Source organism: Bufo bufo, chromosome 2 (genome assembly GCF_905171765.1).
Source record: "Bufo bufo chromosome 2, aBufBuf1.1, whole genome shotgun sequence".
NCBI lineage: Eukaryota > Metazoa > Chordata > Amphibia > Anura > Bufonidae > Bufo > Bufo bufo.
In genome coordinates this window covers 790,233,597-790,252,767 of record NC_053390.1, presented here as the reverse complement: position 1 = coordinate 790,252,767, position 19,171 = coordinate 790,233,597, and the positions used below count along the sequence as shown (strand labels likewise).

General features: G+C 47.3%; 1 protein-coding gene across 1 annotated transcript in view; it reads right to left on the bottom strand.

Moving 5' to 3' along the window:
• Positions 1-18,912, bottom strand: part of LOC120991062 (transforming acidic coiled-coil-containing protein 3-like) — a 22,501-nt gene extending 3,589 nt beyond the window's left edge. The window contains exons 1-5 of the mRNA XM_040419956.1: positions 18,853-18,912; positions 6,964-7,120; positions 6,680-6,816; positions 3,313-4,776; positions 2,416-2,525 (exon numbers count right to left, since the gene is read on the bottom strand). Of these exons, the coding sequence (XP_040275890.1) occupies positions 2,416-2,525; positions 3,313-4,776; positions 6,680-6,816; positions 6,964-7,119 (1,867 nt within the window). The 5' untranslated portion in view covers position 7,120; positions 18,853-18,912. The remainder of the gene's footprint in view (positions 1-2,415; positions 2,526-3,312; positions 4,777-6,679; positions 6,817-6,963; positions 7,121-18,852) is intronic.
• Between the last annotated feature and the right edge of the window lie 259 nt (positions 18,913-19,171).

The window sequence follows — 19,171 nt, the reverse complement described above, 5'->3', positions numbered from 1 at the left end:
GTTGCCGCTTTGTTTGTCTTTATCCCAAACATGGAGGCTTCCCAGCATTTCCTCAAAAGGGCATCTGCCTTTCGTTCCATGGGATCTCACAATTACGTGACGAATCCTTAAATGGCAGGGAAGTTCTCTTAACAACTAACTTTTGCCACTTGTATATAAATTTTTGGGGTCTCATTAAAGATCTTGGTTTTGGACGAATCAAAGAGTAGTCCATTTCTGAACTCTTTGGAGACCCCCCCAACCTTTTTTCGCGGTTTTTGGATAATACCCATGGTTAGCCCTTAGTAATTCCTCCATTTCCTCAGAGGGTGAAAATAGTATTTTTACCCTCTGACAATTGATCTTCATCAATATCATGTCTGGAGGTGGACACCTCATCGTCCGAGGATGGAACCGAAACTTGATTTTTTGACAGGAGGTGTAGGAGGAAATGGCGTAAGAGGATTTAATTTCATTGTAAATCAGAGATTTTACTTCCAGAATAGATAGGTGCCATTTCTTTTTAGATTAAAAAAAATAAATAAAATAAAAAAGTTATGTAAGATTTGCTATTTTTCTTTTTTTCAAAGTGGCACATTTAATATATTTGTTTGATTTTAGTTTCCTTTTACTCCCTACTAAACAACCGGGTATCAGAAAGCAACATTCAAAGAAAACATGAGTGACATTTGCAGATTATCCCCACAGGGGAATTCACAGAAGGAGCCGCTGAAGGTTCCAGGGGCCTCTGGAGCCAACATGCTGCTGGAGTCAGTGGAGACATACAGTCATGTGAAAAAATTAGGACACCCTTTGAAAGCATGTGGTTTTTTGTAACATTTTTAATAAATGGTTATTTCATCTCCGTTTCAACAATACAGAGAGATTAAAGTAATCCAACTAAACAAAGAAAACTGAAGAAAAGTCTTTTCAAGATCTTCTGTAAATGTCATTCTACAAAAATGCCTATTCTAACTGAGGAAAAAGATAGGACACCCTCACATGTATTCCCTCTTAAATTGGCTCAGATCTCACACAGGTATATCACACCAGGTGCACATAATTAGTAGATCGTTACTCTGCATGTTGAATGAGGCTTGCCCTATTTAAACCTCAGACATTTAGTTTGGTGTGCTCCTGACTGTTGAAGTGAGAGTGAGCACCATGGTGAGAGCAAAAGAGCTGTCAGAGGACTTCAGAAAAAAGATTGTAGCAGCCTATGAGTCTGGGAAGGGATTTAAAAAGATCTCAAAAGATTTTGAAATCAGCCATTCCACTGTCCGGAAGATAGTCTACAAGTGGAGGGCTTTCAAAACAACTGCCAACATGCCCAGGACTGGTCGCCCCAGCAAGTTCACCCCAAGAGCAGACCGCAAGATGCTAAAAGAGGTCTCCAAAAACCCTAAAGTGTCATCTCGAGAACTACAGCAGGCTCTGGCTACTGTTGATGTAGAAGTACATGCCTCTACAATCAGAAAGAGACTGTACAAGTTTAACTTGCATGGGAGGTGTGCAAGGAGGAAACCTTTGCTTTCCAAGAGAAACATCGAGGCCAGACTGACATTTGCCAGCGATAAAGTTGACAAAGACCAGGACTTCTGGAATAATGTTCTTTGGACAGATGAGTCCAAAATTGAATTATTTGGACACAACAGCAGAGGACATGTTTGGCGTAAACCAAACACAGCATTCCAAGAAAAGAACCTCATACCAACTGTGAAGCATGGAGGTGGAAGTGTCATGGTTTGGGGCTGCTTTGCTGCAGCAGGACCTGGTCAGCTCACCATCATAGAATCCACGATGAATTCTACTGTGTATCAGAAGGTGCTTGAAGAACATGTGAGACCATCAGTTAGAAAATTAAAGCTGAAGCGGAACTGGACCATGCAACATGACAATGACCCAAAACATACTAGTAAATCAACCAAAGATTGGCTGAAAAAGAAGAAATGGAGAGTCCTGGAATGGCCAAGTCAAAGTCCAGATTTGAATCCCATTGAGATGCTGAGGGGTGACTTGAAAAGGGCTGTACGTGCAAGAAACCCCTCAAACATCTCACAGCTGAAAAAGTTCTGCATTGAGGAGTGGGGTAAAATTTCCTCAGACCGATGTCGAAGACTGGTAGATGGCTACAAGAACCGTCTCACTGCAGTTATTTCAGCCAAAGGAGGTAACACTCGCTATTAGGGGCAAGGGTGTCCTATCTTTTTCCTCAGTTAGAATAGGCATTTTTGTAGAATGACATTTACAGAAGATCTTGAAAAGACTTTTCTTCAGTTTTCTTTGTTTAGTCGGATTACTTTAATCTCTCTGTATTGTTGAAACGGAGATGAAATAACCATTTATTAAAAATGTTACAAAAAACCACATGCTTTCAAAGGGTGTCCTAATTTTTTCACAAGACTGTAGTTGTCAGAATCGCCAGCTCATTTTCACATGGAGCGGCGTCTGACGTTATCAGCCTGCGTCCCAGGCACGATGACACTTCCTCACACGTGACCTGAAGCTCCGCCGGGCCGTTTGGATTTCGAAGGTCCGCTTCCTCACTGGAAGGAAGGGAGACCATGCAGCAAGGGGTAAGAGCAGGCCCCTGCCTCAGGGACAAGAATCACCCTAACTTCCTCTGCCCAGCTTTAGCAATAGCTGCGGGAGGGCAGAGGAGAAGATTGGCAAGCCAATCCTACCACTAGAGGCACAAAATCTAAGAAGTAAAAGTAAACTCTACACCTCCTCTCTGTGCGACGTCCCCGTAGGGACAGGAAACACTGAAGGGAGAGCGAGCGGGTGGTGGCTTTTAAACTGTGTTCCTGCCCCTACAGAGGTCAATCTCATGTGTAAGCCGTCATGGTGGTTTGAACAGAAATGCATCAAGAACCTAGTTGTTAACCTGTGAACCCACCCCAAGCCCACCGTGTGCTGTTCCTCCTGGAGATATATGAACTAACTAGGTGTTAACATACCCCTCGATGACAGCGACATGGAATGGTAACCTCTAGTAGAAATTACATCGGATTTTCCAAATATATAACAGAGGAACAGTACTATGCACACAGGGATCAAAGAGGCACATTCATTAAGACCGGCGTTTTAGACAGCCCTGTGCTGGCGGTGGACGCGAAGTTACGAAATACCGGTCTCTCCATAACTTCGGCACATCCAACACCAGTTTTAAATGCAAGACAGCTTCCAAGCCGTCCTGCATTGAGACCTTTTTTCGACCAGCCGATCTATCCAACCCCCTCCTATCCTATAGTTAATCCTGTGGCTAGGGGATAACTTTCTCTAACAGGAATATCACAACTATCCAGCAAGTCTGCAGTTCAAAGGTCTTACCTCTCAATGTTTTCAGATGGAACCAGTTTATCATCTTTGGCCTTTTCACTGGATTCCTCCACAGGTTTACCAGCATCTGCTTTTGGTGGACTGTCCTCTTTCTTCACACCTGGTACATCACCAGCAGGTTTCACCACTGTGGGCGACCCAGCCATCTTTGACCCTCCACTTCCAAAAGGATTAAAGTTGGGATCGCAAAACTTGTCCCAGTTGAAGTTATATGAAGCTTTAGGTACGATGATGTCCTCCTCAGGTTCTGAGAGCTTGGGAAGATCTTGTTTTTTAGGTTTCTCTGGTGCGGCTTCCTTGGGAGCAGCTGGTTTCTTCAAAGGTTTGACACCTAGACGCTTCCCCAGATTTTTAGGTGGTGGCTTTCGGACAGCGGCATCCCCGCCCCCAAAGTCAAATTCCAGTTTCAGGGGCGCGTCTTTACAGTTATCGACATTTTCAGAAACTGGATTTTTTGGAGAGTTTGGCAGCTTTGAACCTCCAGTATTAAATGGATCAATGGCATCGATTTGGTCAGGGTCAAATTTGTAAGAGGCTTTAGGCAGTGGAGGAGAATTTGGGACTTCAGGTGGTGACGTCTCGGCATCCACATTAGTAGAGTTCTGTACCATGTCTGCACCCGAAGTGTCCACATTAACTGACTCTGCTTCTGGAGGATTTATTGTGGCTGTATCTTCAGCTGCAGCCATATTTGATGCCTCTTCTGGGATGGGTTTAGACTCTGCCAGAGGAACAGTGTCATCTAGAGAAGCTTTACTGGACGTGTCTTCACTTCCCGAGCCTAGCTGTACAGTGACTGGGGACTCTGGATTTGATGGGCTAGACCTTAATAAAGCCACAGCTCGATCAGAATGAGGTGCATGAACAGATGACTCCAACAGGCTTTTCAACGCCAAGTCAGCTGGAGGCTCAGGGACATCACCCGCTGCAGGCTCAGGGACATCTCCCACTGGAGGCTCACTGACAGTGACAAAAGCTGGAGGCTCAGGGATGTCTCCCACTGGAGGCTCAGGGACAGTGACAAAAGCTGGAGGCTCACTGATCGTGACATCACCCGCTGGAGGCTCAGGGACGTCACCCGATGGAGGCTCACTGACCATGACAAAAGCTGGAGGCTCATGGACGTCACCCGCTGGAGGCTCAGGGACATCACCCGCTGGAGGCTCAGGGACATCACCCGCTGGAGGCTCAGGGACATCACCCGCTGGAGGCTCAGGGACGTCACCCATCGGAGGCTCGCTGGCAGAGACATCAAAATATTGAGGCTCATTGATGTCAGATGTAGGAGGCTCAGATCTCACAGGTGAATTCATCATTTTATTAGTGCTTCTGAATGGATTGATTTCATCCAGTTTGTCAAAATCAATTGCGTACGCTCCCATGCTCTTCAATGGAATTTCATCTTCCGGAAGGGTTGTGGGATCACTTGTAATATTTGGGTCCTCTGAATTCAGTCTGGGGAGAGAGAGGGAAAAAAAAAAAAATAATTTATATATATATATATATATATATATATATATATATATATATATAATGAATATATAAAATATATTAACCCCATTTACACAATTTTTCTACTGGCGGAAGCATCTCCCGGGATACAAAGTGACTCTTACAGTATGATGAGGGCAGGGAGATTGCGACATCCATTCCAGAATGGTTTGAGATTCACCAGTCTGCCACTGACATCTCAGATGACAGATAGTGACTCATGAAACAAACCCAAGTCACCATAGCAAAACCCATACACAGCAAGGAAAATGTGGGAGTCATTTGTGCCAACAGCAGCGCCAGATCAAGTCACCACTGAGGTTACTGTAGACAGAACAAACCCTTGATTAAAGGGGTAATCTCCCCCCCCCCCCCCCCCCCATCAACATAGGGGGTAGGGGATAACTATTAGATTGAGGGGGTCCCATGACGAGAACAGAGGCTCTGTGCCATGTGGAGCCCCAGAAATGAATGGAGCGGTTGGTCGGGCATGCGTTCAGCCACTTTTCATTTCTATAGGAGTTCCAATGATAGCCAGATGCAGCGCTCCATTCTTTCCGGAACTCATATAGGCATGGGTAATTCATTTCTGGGGCTCTGCGTGGTGCGGGGAGCCTGTTCTCGTGAAGGTCCAAGCAGTCCCTTACAATCTAATAATTATCCCTTTTGCTGTGGATAGGGATAAATAAAAGAGGTTGTGCAGCCAGTACGTATTGATGAGCTACCCTCATGATATCTGATCGGTGGGGGACCTAACATCTAGCACCCCCACTGATGAGCTGTTTGAAGGGCGCTCCTTCCTCAAGATTACACTGCGCGTCTTGGTAGTGAGGAGTAATCTTGAAGAGGAAGAAGTGCTCGTAGGAGCTCTGCCATCACTTCAAATAGCAGATCGGTGGGGGATGCCAGAAGTCAGACCCTCACCGGTCAGATACTGATGACCTATTCTAGGATAGGTCCTTAATATGTATTGGCTGCACAGCCCCTTTAATATAACCAAAACACTCCTTTTCATGTTAGACATTTAAAGAAATACCATGCCGCCGGCCCCCCGCGAGTTCAGGGCCGCGCTCCGGAAATGCGCTCCGCATCTCTTGACAATGAATGGGTCCGCACCCGTGTGAATGTGCCCATCTGTCCTAGGTGCAAGGATGATCAGCAGCTAAATATCTGGTCCTCATATGGCGGTTGGTAGATCCAGATAGAAATGAACATCTATGGTTTATAAACTAGACCCATCAACGGGACAGACTGGTCATAGACACTACAGGGAATTTTCCTGGTGGGCTGATGCTGGATGGGCTGCTTGAGCCTCTCTCACTGCCACTGACCAGGTACGTACTACTGGGGGCACTACAGGGGTCATTATTAGATGAAGTTCAAGCAGCAAGCTGAAGTAAGTGCTGGCAGTGTGTTGTGTCCCATATCTCCTAAGCCCCCTGCTCCACAGTTGGAGGAGAAGGAAAGAACGTGGCAGCTATTGATGTCCACCACAGAAGGACAGCTTCACAGGAGGTCTTCTGTGCTGCACATTTGGTTATGTGGGATGGTATTCTGAGCTGCACCATGGAATTACTGACAATATAGGTTTGGAACTCAAACCTATAAGACAATGGGGGCATATTCTAGCGATATGCCCCCATTGTCCATGAAGAGACAAGCCCTTTAAGTTCCCAGCCCGCTCCTGGACAGATCACTGTAAGAAACATGCATCCCAGGCACCACGTGTCCCCATGATGCCTGCAATGGTCTGTGCCTATCCGAACAGGCTGAGCTGATGTCACGTGTCAAGTCTGACCCCCTTTAGTTTGGGGGGGGGGGGGGGTATAGTCAATACAGTAGCAGTAGTGTGACATTAGAGACTTACAAGCTGGAGTTGAGATTCAGCTGCTGCAAGGCCTGCGCACAGTCGTCCAGTGTTAACATGCTCTCTGGTCGGTTCGCCCCGCTGGGAGTTACAATTCTTTGAGTCTGAGGATCCCTCATCGGAGTCTTAAACGTCACCTAAAAAAAAAAAAAAAAAAAAAATCACAATGACACATTGACTACGAGAAACACATGCGGCTATAAATATATGACTTCCTGTAGATGCCGAGCGAGCTAGAAACTAAAGTGAGAACTGCAATTACAGCCCGAGGGCGGAGAAGATACCTTCACGCTTTTCACAGCACTCTTCGGAGGCAGATTGTCTTTCTGTGAAGGACGCAGTATAGAGGGTCTGCCGGTGCCCGGAGGAGTGAACAGGAAGTCACACGTCTCGGCTTTTAGGTCGCTCCCAAAGTTCTCATCAAATATCTGTACACTCATCCTAAAGAGGAAATAAAAGACCAAGTGAGAACTGGAGACAGAGGAAAAACAACATCTGCATCTCCCTCCATGTCACGTGGTGGGGGTCCGACTCCCGACACCCCCGCTTTGAAGAGGTTACGGCACCATGGCCTAGGCCAGGGATCTCAAACTCGTGGCCCTCCAGCTATTGTAAAAACGACAACTTCTATCATGCCTGTACAGTCTACAGGGCATGCTGGGAGTTGTAGTTTTGCAACAGCAGGAGGTCCATGATCCCTGGCTTAGGCGCATCTCAGTCCTATTCAAGTAAATGGGTCTGTGGATAGGTCATGAAAACCTTAAAAAGTTGCTTCCAATCTATGCAGGTGGTAGGAACAACCAGTGAGAAGCAAAGAAAGCTGCAGAACTTCAGTGAGCTCTAGTCTTGAAATATCAGCTATGCTCAGCACCCCACGGCTGCCCCTGGGTGCGGCCAGCAGGTGGCGCTATACGTTCATAATCCATTACATTTACTAATGTAGACAGCCCAGGCAAACCAGATTTCCTCCAGCAGCTCTGTGACCCTGGTGTACAAGCGGACATTTCCTCCATCCAAACAACGGAAGGCGACACCGCACCCGCCTACGTCATGCTGACACCTCCGCACAACACATGCATCCACTGTCACATGGCTTGTGTTAAAATTGGGGGTTCCCCAAAGGCGTGAGGGCCCTCTCACCAAACCAGCTGACCTACACCTATTCACCGATTTAGAAATTCAAGCTGATGAACTGCACAGAGAAGCATCCCCATAAGGCGCTGTTCACATGTGTGCTGAAGCAGAGCTAAACCGATGGCTCCAGCCAACAATGGCGCCGGACATACTCCTGACTATAACCGGGTCCTATGGGCTTCCGTCATGGCGTTTGTCATTTTACTGGAAAAGTGGCACCACGCTTTTTTTTTCCGTGCCATTTTCTACAATCTGCGACAGAGGCTCTGGCGCAGATGTGAACAGAGCCTAAAAGATACGTAGACATGCATTACAAGAGCAAGAAGGGCGACACCTGCAACTCTGGCAAAATCAACAGGCAAGTCTGCAATCCATTAGACATCCATTAAACATCCGAAGGGCCCATGCACGTGACCGTTTTTTGCGGCCTGCTTTTAGCGGCCATGTGCGTTTCAGCATTTTTCGAACAGAACAGTCCTATCCTTGGCTGTAATAGGACACTTTTTTGCGGAATGGACATGCAGACACGGAACACAGTCATTTCATTTTTTTTTTGCAGCCCCATTGAAGTGAATTGTTCAGCATGAGCCCTAAAAGGGATTTAAAAAAATAATAATAATAATAGCCGCCATATCAGTCAGCCGAGTGAGAAAAAAAAAAAAAAAAAAAAAAAAGCCTGCTGCTCCTTTAACCGGCCTCCTGCACGGACAGGGTCATGTGGACCAATGACAGGCCTTGTGTCTCCAAGCAGTTAGTGATCCACCAGTGACATGCCACGTGCGGACACATCACCGCTGGAGGCCAGTTATTGGCTGCAGAGAGGCACATGACAACGTCCAGCCGGGAATTTACAAAAAGGATCGGTAGAGCGGCGCAAGGAAGCGGAACTGAGGGGAGCAGGCGAGTGATCTCCCACCCCCACACTATGGCAAAAATCTGGACAACCCCTTTATGGACCCACTTCACACAGCGCTGCCTGCAGAATTTGTCAGTCATTGATTCTTTACCATAAAGCGACTGACAGCAGCACAGAGGACAGCGGCCCCGAACGCATCCGTCCAGCCCTAATGCATTCTGAGTGGAGGCGGATCCGCTGAGAATGCATCCGTCTGCCAGCGCTCAGGCTCCGCTCCGCGAGCGGACACCTGAACGCTGCTTGCAGCGTTCGGGTGTCCGCCTGGCCGTGCGGAGGCAAGCGGATCCGTCCAGACTTACAATGTAAGTCAATGGGGACGGATCCGCTTGAAGATGACACCATATGGCTCAATCTTCAAGCGGATCCGTCCCCCATTGACTTTCAATGTAAAGTCTGAACGGATCCGCTCAGGCTACTTTCACACTTAGAAATTTTTCTAAGTTATAATGCAGACGGATCCGTTCTGAACGGATGCGAACGTCTGCATTATCGGAGCGGATCCGTCTGATGAAACAGACGGACCCGCTCTGAACGCTAGTGTGAAAGTAGCCTTACAAAAACACCCACACACAACCATCGATGACCACCATATAAACAGTTTGGATTTAACCAATATGGCCTTGTTCACACATGGGGAAAAAAATAATAAATAAATATTATTAGAAGTCACAAAAAAGATAATGCAAAGGAAATAGATGCAAACATTATATATGGACTATGCCCTCATTATGATACAATAAAATCTGACAATCTTGATCAAGACACATCTGTGCCCACCTACCAGCACCAAGGTGGTCTCAGTTCAGGCAGGTCCTAAGCTAAACCTACCTATGTCGTTATGCATCTATATTCAGGAGCGCAGACCCTACACATAGTGTGCTGCTCCTCTGTGTGCACCAAGCAACCAATGAGAGGAGGGGCCCGGACACCTAATCAAGGTCACCCATTAGACAGGATTTTGACCAAATTACACTCACCTAAAGAATTATTAGGAACACCTGTTCTATTTCTCATTAATGCAATTATCTAGTCAACCAATCACATGGCAGTTGCTTCAATGCATTTAGGGGTGTGGTCCTGGTCAAGACAATCTCCTGAACTCCAAACTGAATGTCAGAATGGGAAAGAAAGGTGATTTAAGCAATTTTGAGCGTGGCATGGTTGTTGGTGCCAGACGGGCCGGTCTGAGTATTTCACAATCTGCTCAGTTACTGGGATTTTCACGCACAACCATTTCTAGGGTTTACAAAGAATGGTGTGAAAAGGGAAAAACATCCAGTATGCGGCAGTCCTGTCGGCAAAAATGCCTTGTGGATGCTAGAGGTCAGAGGAGAATGGGCCGACTGATTCAAGCTGATAGAAGAGCAACGTTGACTGAAACAACCACTCGTTACAACCGAGGTATGCAGCAAAGCATTTGTGAAGCCACAACACGCACAACCTTGAGGCGGATGGGCTACAACAGCAGAAGACCCCACCGGGTACCACTCATCTCCACTACAAATAGGAAAAAGAGGCTACAATTTGCACGAGCTCACCAAAATTGGACTGTTGAAGACTGGAAAAATGTTGCCTGGTCTGATGAGTCTCGATTTCTGTTGAGACATTCAAATGGTAGAGTCCGAATTTGGCGTAAACAGAATGAGAACATGCATCCATCCTCTGATGGCTACTTCCAGCAGAATAATGCACCACGTCACAAAGCTCGAATCATTTCAAATTGGTTTCTTGAACATGACAATGAGTTCACTGTACTGAAATGGCCCCCACAGTCACCAGATCTCAACCCAATAGAGCATCTTTGGGATGTGGTGGAACGGGAGCTTCGTGCCCTGGATGTGCATCCCTCAAATCTCCATCAACTGCAAGATGCTATCCTATCAATATGGGCCAACATTTCTAAAGAATGCTATCAGCACCTTGTGGAATCAATGCCACGTAGAATTAAGGCAGTTCTGAAGGCAAAAGGGGGTCCAACACCGTATTAGTATGGTGGCACTAATAATTCTTTAGGTGAGTGTGTATTGGCTGAGAGTCTGATTTTATCATAGCAGAATGAGGGTTTAGTCCATATATAATGCTTACATCTATTGTGTGCATCATTTTTTTTTTTTCTTTCATAAATGTAGCCATGGACATCCGCATATTTATCCATCATATCATCTGGGATGTTTTTATCCATTTTCTCAGATTTTTTCCTCGTTCACACATGGATCACGGACGTGTGGTGTCCCTGGTCTCTATGGAAAGCTCATGTATCCATTCATTATAATGTGTGTATTCACAAAATAGTGGTTTTCTACGGACGGTGGGTGTGAGGTGACACCGCTGAGGCACGCCCCATCTTTGGCCACAATTACGGATGTCATCCATGTTTGGCCCATGGTTTTCACGGAACATCGGTAGGAGATGCTCAAGAAGCTAATTTTCAGCCACGCAGTGTGCAAGGAATACAGATCACACACGGAGGGCAAAAAAACGGACACAAGGACCAAATATGGATCCTTCAGGGATGAGCCACTGACCATCTTGTCACATATGTCTTCACGTAAAGACAAGTAGCGGAGTTGTGGAATATAGGCTTACACAGAAAAAATTCAATAAAAAACTAACTTAATACTAAATAAGTTATAATTCACCCTCACATAAAGACGAGTTTCATATAATCACAAGTCCACAGAAGAACTAGTGACACAATATACTCTGATATAACAAGATACCCACCAGCGGAATATTGTGAACCAGTGCATAGGTATATCTAGGGGATATTATATTATACACGTATACAGTGGCAGCTATTTTGAGTGGTTACTCACAGTTCCCGTGATGCCACTTGATGAAATAACTGACTTGGGAAGATAACGCCCATCAGGTTATAGAGTCACCAGACCGAATATAGTCGGAAGAGGTCTTGTCTCTGGGTATCCCCTTCTCTGGGCTGCCGCTTGGTGGATTAATTCACGGTTTCTCAAAACACATCAGCCCGAAGCAGCGACTATCCCTCTCGGCAAGTCCAGGGGAGAGCGTGGAGATGGATGGTCACTGCTTCGGGCTGATGCGTTTTGAGAAACAGTGAATTAATCCATCAACAGAAAAAAAAAAAACACACACACACACACACACCCCTACACCTCACCTTTGGGGCTCATTCACACAGCTGTAGGTGGGCCGTTCCGTGCATTGGGGACCACAATTTGCGGTCCCCAATGCACGGGCAACCTCCGTACGGCCGCCGTGATGAATCCAGACCCATTCAACTTGAATGGGTCTGCATTCATCCGTTCCGCAAAAAGATAGAACATGTCCTATCTTTTCATAGAACGGAACTCCACAGAAGCACTCCGTAGGGTTCCGTTCCATGCTTCCGCCTGTAGGGTTAACTGCAGCGGATCGCAGCTCCCCGTCATAGAGGTCGGGTGCCGGCACCCGCCTCCTGTATTTGTATTAACAGGTCAGTTATCTTCATTGGCGGCGCAGTGGCCACAGCCCCTCCCCTCCTCCTCCCGTCTCTCTACTCATTGGCGGCGGCAGCAGCACAGGGGGGAGGGAGAGACTCCTTCTCCTCTGCGCTGCTGAGAAGAACATCAGCGGCGGGGCAGAGAACTATCATCTCCTGTGCCCCACCGCTGTATTCAACTGCAGAGCTGCGGTGGCGGGTCTAGTCGCAAATGGCGACAAGACTAAAAAGTCTTGCTGCCATTTGTAAATTCTAAGTCGCATTAGCGACCATTTTGGTTGCCATCTGGAGCCCTGACATGTCCTATCCTCATCTGTTTTACGGACTAGAGTAAGACATTTCTACCGCAGTTGGAAGATGGCCTACACCAGCATGCACATGGCTGGGATCAGTGTTTTGTGGACCACGAGGCGCTGACCAGGTCCATATATAGTTCTGTGGGAAAAGGCCCAGCAAAACTTATTTTTACATTTAAAGGGGTTGAACCTGGACATAAGCCCCCCTTCACGCAGGGAAAGCGCTTTTTCCCAAGGCGCGGCGTTTCATCTCCACTTCTGCCCAGCCAGCCTCGCCCTAACCGCCGTTTTGAAGCGCCGCCCAGCTCATCAATATTCACTTTGCTGGGCGGCTACTACTGTCCCCGACTTCACAAGATCCGGCGCATGCCCAGTACAATCCTATGGGCATCGGCCTCCGTCTCATCTTCAGCACTAGTATTAACCCCTTCTGAGGTGTAAGAGCAGTGCTCTGAACAGTGCCCGGCGCATAACGCAGAGGCTGTAGCGGCCTCTAAGATGCAGACTGAACGCAGGCGAGATGTGATCCCGGCCAGTGAAGGTGCCGGGCGCATGCGCTGAAGATGAGACGGAGGCCGATGCCCATAGGATTGTACTGGGCATGCGCCGGATCTTGTGAAGTCGGGGACAGTAGTAGCCGCCCAGCGAAGTGAATATTGATGAGCTGAGCGGCGCTTCAAACGGCTGTTGGGCCCAAGTGGAGATGAAACGCCGCCCCTTGGGCTGAATGAAGACGATTCAAGCAGGTTATAAAACTTCAGTTTATTGTATTTATAAGGTGGACAGGGGGGATACTTATATGCAACACACTTTATAAGACCTGTACTGTCATATATATACCTAAATATGCTTATTTGGCCTGTCAGTGTCCCTTTAAATTGGCAATACGCGAATAATTAAGTTGCATATTATTCGCGATAAATAGAATAATGACAGATATTTGATTTCAACGAATATAAAAAAAATATTCAAATCATATATGGCCCCTCCCGCTCATCACTATTTAGCTGATGAGTGACACCGCTGAGATCAGCATCTGTCACTATTTTATACTGCCCTCAGTACGGTCAGCATAAAGGTGATGACAGGTCCCCTTTAAGGAAAATTATGTCCTCCATATCAGATTTTTGTTCTTTTTTAGGCTCTCTACAGCCATCTGACACCACTTTTGATTTTATACCCTTTGAACGTTCTATTATATACCTCTTTATATAAATGGGGTTTGGCGTCTAGGATTTTTTTTTAAAGAGTACTCACTATTAAGAGCGGATTAAAGTTTCCCCAATATGTTTTTATGTATTTTGGCCACTTCTACAGGGCTCCGACGGTCCCCCACGCATTGTTTACATCTAGGTTTATCTTTGCCTAACTTCCTGCCGCACTGCCCTGTGGATCCCAGCGGCATCACGTGGTTACAGCTGACAATCATCTCCGCCATAACTCTGCCCCCTCATTAATATTCCGCCTCCTTCATTCATTAGAAAGTGCCATGCCCGGTGATGTCACCGGAGGGGCGTGGCTTAGTACGATGTCTTCCAGCCAAGTCACCGCCCCTCCCTGCAATCTGCATGATTACTGAGGCTGATGGCGAGTCACTGGGCCGGAGGGGGCGTGGCTTAGCGCAAGGTCTTCCAGCTTAGTTACCGCCCCTCCCTGCGATCTGAATAATTACTGAGGGCGATGGTGACGTCACCGGGCTCCCTGCGAAGCAGAAGAAGAGGCTTCGCTCTGCAGCAAGGGACCCGGTAAATCACTGACTATGAGAAAATAGGCACTTCCGGCTGAGAATTTGCTATATGAAAATGTCCCCAATCCCGGACAACCCCTTTAATGCTGTTCCAGATGGAGCTAAGAAGCCATATACGAAGGCTTGGGTGGAGGATCCGGATCTGGCCTACCCGGCCTGCAGATGGCACCAGCGCTCCCAGACTTTGACTAAGGGCAGTTGGCAATCCACCTTACAGAAACAGCGATCAAAGTACTTCATAGGCCCTATGGTCCCAGCCAAATTACACTGTACATACCCTCTTGGTTAACATTTGCTAAATTCAAGCTATCACAGGACATACTCCGAGCAGTACTAGATAGAACCAATAGGACACTCCTATATGAAAGGCTGAGTGCCATCCGCACAGATACATATACCGCCTTTGAGAAGTTCTGGGAGCCCTGGTTGTCCTCTCCCTACTCTACCGATTTTCACTATTATATTACCTTATAGATAACTTACTCATGTGAAGTGCTATGTTATCATTTATATCTAGTGATTTACATGACTAGGGATCGACAGATATTGATTTTTTAGGGCCGAAAGCCAATAATTTATACCGATATTCTGTGAATTTTCATTAAAAAATAAATAAAAAAGTTCCTACACAAATCTGCTGAAAATGAATATGTTTATTGTTAAAGGGCTTCTGTCACCCCACAAAAGTCATATATTTTTTTTTGGATAGTTACATTCCTTATAGTGCGATATAGGAGAATATAATAGTCTTACTTACTTTCATGCGGCCGTTTCTTTAGAAAACGAAGTTTTATAATATGTAAATGAGGGCTCTACCAGCAAGTAGGGAGTCTACTTGCTGGTAGCCGCAGCAGAAAACCGCCCCCTCGCCGTGTTGATTGACAGGGCCAGCCGTGATCTCCTCCTCCGGCCGGCCCTGTCAGTATTTCAAAAATCGCGCGCCTCTGTTCATTCGGCGCAGGTGCTCTGAGATGAGGGGGCTCGTCTCCTCAGAACTCCCTCAGTGCACCTGCGCCGATGACATCACCGAAAGAGAAGAAGTCATCGGCGCAGGCGCACTGAGGGAGTTCTGAGGAGACGAGCCCCCTCATCTCAGAGCGCCTGCGCCGAATGAACAGAGGCGCGCGATTTTTGAAATACTGACAGGGCCAGCCGGAGGAGGAGATCCCGGCTGGCCCTGTCAATCGACACGACAAGGGGGCGGTTTTCTGCTGCGGCTACCAGCAAGTAGACGCCCTACTTGCTGGTAGAGACCGGATTTACATATTATAAAACTTCGTTTTCTAAAGAAACGGCCGCATGAAAGTAAGTGACAAGATTATATTCTCCTATATTGCGCTATAAGGTATGTAACTATCCAAAAAAAAAAAAGAAAAAAAAAAGAAGACTTTTGTGGGGTGACAGAAGCCCTTTTTAGGGAAATCTTTATTCGCAGCATGCTCCTCTTTGTGCGTTTTCCACGCAACGCAGGCCCCATAGAAGTGAATGGGGCTGCGTGAAAATCGCAAGCATCCGCAAGCAAGTGGTTATAAGGGAAAATAATAGCATTCTGAATACAGAATGCATAGTACAATAGCGCTGGAGGGGTTAATATAAATAAATAATTTAACATCCCTTAATCCACTTGTTCGCGCAGCCGGCATCTCTTCTGTCTTCTTTGAGGAATAGGACCTTTGATGACATCTCTGCGCTCATCACATGATCTTTTTTTACCATGGTGATGGTTCATGTGACGGACCATGTGATGAGCTCAGCGACATCACCACGGGTCCTTTTCCTCACAGATGAAGACAGAAGAGATGCCGGCTGCGCGAACAAGTGGATTAAGGGGAGTTAAATTATTTATTTATTTTAACCCCTCCAGCCCTATTGTACTATGCATTCTGTATTAAGAATGCTATTTTCCCTTGGATGCTATAAGAAAATAATACAATCTACACAGCATCTAACCCAAACGTCTGATTTCTCACGCGCGTGCAAAATGCATTACGCAACGCCCGTGTGAAACCAGCCTTAGGGGGATAGAACCCTTGTCCTATTCATCCTAATAGAACTCTATCAGGGAGAACAGAACTTAACACTGTCCCTGCTGCCCTGGGCTTTGTGCACACAGCAGAAAGGGAGCCGACTATGGCAGCCAGGGCTTCAATAGCGTCCTGGCTGCCATGGTAAACGATCGGAGCCCCAGTCTTACACTGCTGAGGCTTCAATCGGAACTGCCACTGAGGAGGAGGGGAGAGGGGACCCTGTGGCCACTGCCACCAATGATTAATACTGGGTTTGGGGGTGGGGTGAAGATAACTCATTAATTCATATACAGGAGGCTGGTGCAGAATCACATAGCCGGCTCCCGACCTCTATGAGCGGTAGCTGCGATCCGCGGCAGTTAACCCCTCAGGTGCAGCACGACACTGCTTCCTTCTCCCCTGTGCTGCTGAAGGAACACAGAGCACTGATAGCAGCGTGATCCGTGTTCCCGATAAGTTATTGGAATATTGGCAAAATAGATGCCGATAACTTTCAAAATCCTGAATATCGGCCGATATCAGTAAATCTGATAATCGGTTGATCCCTACTAGGTACCCACATCTGTACACTTATTGAAATGTTAGCCACTCAATCTTTTTTATTTTGCTGTACTTTATGATATACTGTTTCAAAACTTCAATAAATAACCTTTGAAATATACTTACCCCGGCGGGCATTAAAGGGGTTGGATAACACCTTTAAGGGTCCATTCACACATCCGTAAGCGTTTAGCGGATCCGCAAAACAGACACTGGCAATGTGCATTCCGCAATTTGCGGACGCACATCGCCGGCACTATAAGGCTCCATTCACACGTCCATGGTGTGCTGCAGACCCGCAACACACCCGGCTGGCACCCCTATAGAAATGCCTATTCTTGTCCGCAGCTGCGGACAAGAATAGGACATGTTCTATCTTTCACGGAGCTGCGGACCCAAAGATCGGGTCTGCGCTCCGCAAATGCGGATAGCACACTGTATGCTGTCCGCATCCATTCCGTCCCCATAGAGAATGAATGGGTCCACACCCGTTCCGCAAAAAAGCGGAACGGATGCGGACATGTGAATGGAGCCTCATAGAAAATGCCTAATCTTGTCCGCAATTGCGGACAAGAATGGGACATGTTCTTTTTTTGCGGAAACGGAAGCACGGATGTGGAAGTGCGGATCCCCAAATGCAGATGATGACAGCACATTCCGGCCCTTTTTAAAATAAATGGGTCTGCACCTATTCCGCAAAATTGCAAAACAGATGCAGACCCATTTTGCGGACGTGTGAATGGACCCTTAGACTGGCGATGGATGCACCAAAGTTATGTAGAGGCCAACACCTCTTCGTAACTTCGGCAGATCCACCACCAGCACAAGGTGTTAGAAAATGATCCGCTGTGTACATACATTACTAATCCTGGGTTACATCCTGTATTATACTCCAGAGCTGCACTCACTATTCTGCTGGTGCAGTCACTGTGTACATACATTACTAAGGGCTCTTTCACACTTGCGTTGTTCTGTTCCGGCATAGAGTTCCGTCGTCGGGGCTCTATGCCGGAAGAATCCTGATCAGGATTATCCAAATGCATTCTGAATGGAGAGATATCCGTTCAGGATGCATCAGGATGTCTTCAGTTCCGGGACGGAACGTTTTTTGGCCGGAGAAAATACCGCAGCATGCTGCGCTTTTTGCTCCGGCCAAAAATCCGGAACACTTGCCGCAAGGCCGGATCCGGAATGAATGCCCATTGAAAGGCATTGATCCGGATCCGGCCTTAAGCTAAACGTCGTTTCGGCGCATTGCCGGACCCGACGTTTAGCTTTTTCTGAATGGTTACCATGGCTGCCGGGACGCTAAAGTCCTGGCAGCCATGGTAAGTGTAGTGGGGAAGCAGAATACTTACCGTCCGTGCGGCTCCCCGGGTGCTCCAGTGTGACGTCAGAGCGCCCCACGCGCATGGATGACGTGATCGCATGGATCATGTGATCCATGCGCATGGGGCGCTCTGACGTCATTCTGGAGCGCCCCGGGAGCCGCACGGACTGTAAGTATACTGCTCCCCCGCTCCCCACTACTACTATGGCAACCAGGACTTTAATAGCGTCCTGGGTGCCATAGTAACACTGAACGCATTTTGAAGACTGATGCATCTTCAAATGCTTTCAGTTCACTTGCGTTTTTACGGATCCGGCGTGTAATTCCGGCAAGTGGAGTACACGCCGGATCCGGACAACGCAAGTGTGAAAGAGGCCTTATCCTGTACTGATCCTGAGTTACATCCTGTATTATACTCCAGAGCTGCACTCACTATTCTGCTGGTGCAGTCACTCTGGACATACATTACTTATCCTGAGTTACTGTATTATACTCCAGAGCTGCACTCGAGCTCCTAGCATAAGGATCACTTCACAGTGGAGGGGTAATGATGAGATATACACTATAGACCTATCATACAATACTGGATACATACACGAGACACTGGTTTAGGTTACTGCACTGTGCCCCTCAACACCAGTGATGTCACCACCGGCCAGGACCCCCATCCACCACACCCTCCTCCCTTACCACCGGCCACTCGCAGCACCACGCCGTCCACGTTACCTGCTATTCCCGGTTGCGCTATTTATCCCCACGTCTCGCTCTCTGCCGCCGTACACCGCACTGCCGCTGCTTCTATTTGAATTCCGACAGTTCGAGAAATCGGTCCAATCAGAAGCCAGGGAAGCTGTCAACGTCATGACGCAAATACAAACCCGCCAATCAAATGCCGGGAAAGGCCGGGAACGCGCATCGGGATGACGTGACGCCGCTGCGGAAACGCGCCTAGACTTGTACGCATGCGCTTTGAGTTTGCTCATGTCTAGGGCTTGTTGTTGTTGCTATGTGTGAATGATGTCACTCACTGCGGACGCTTCTTCCG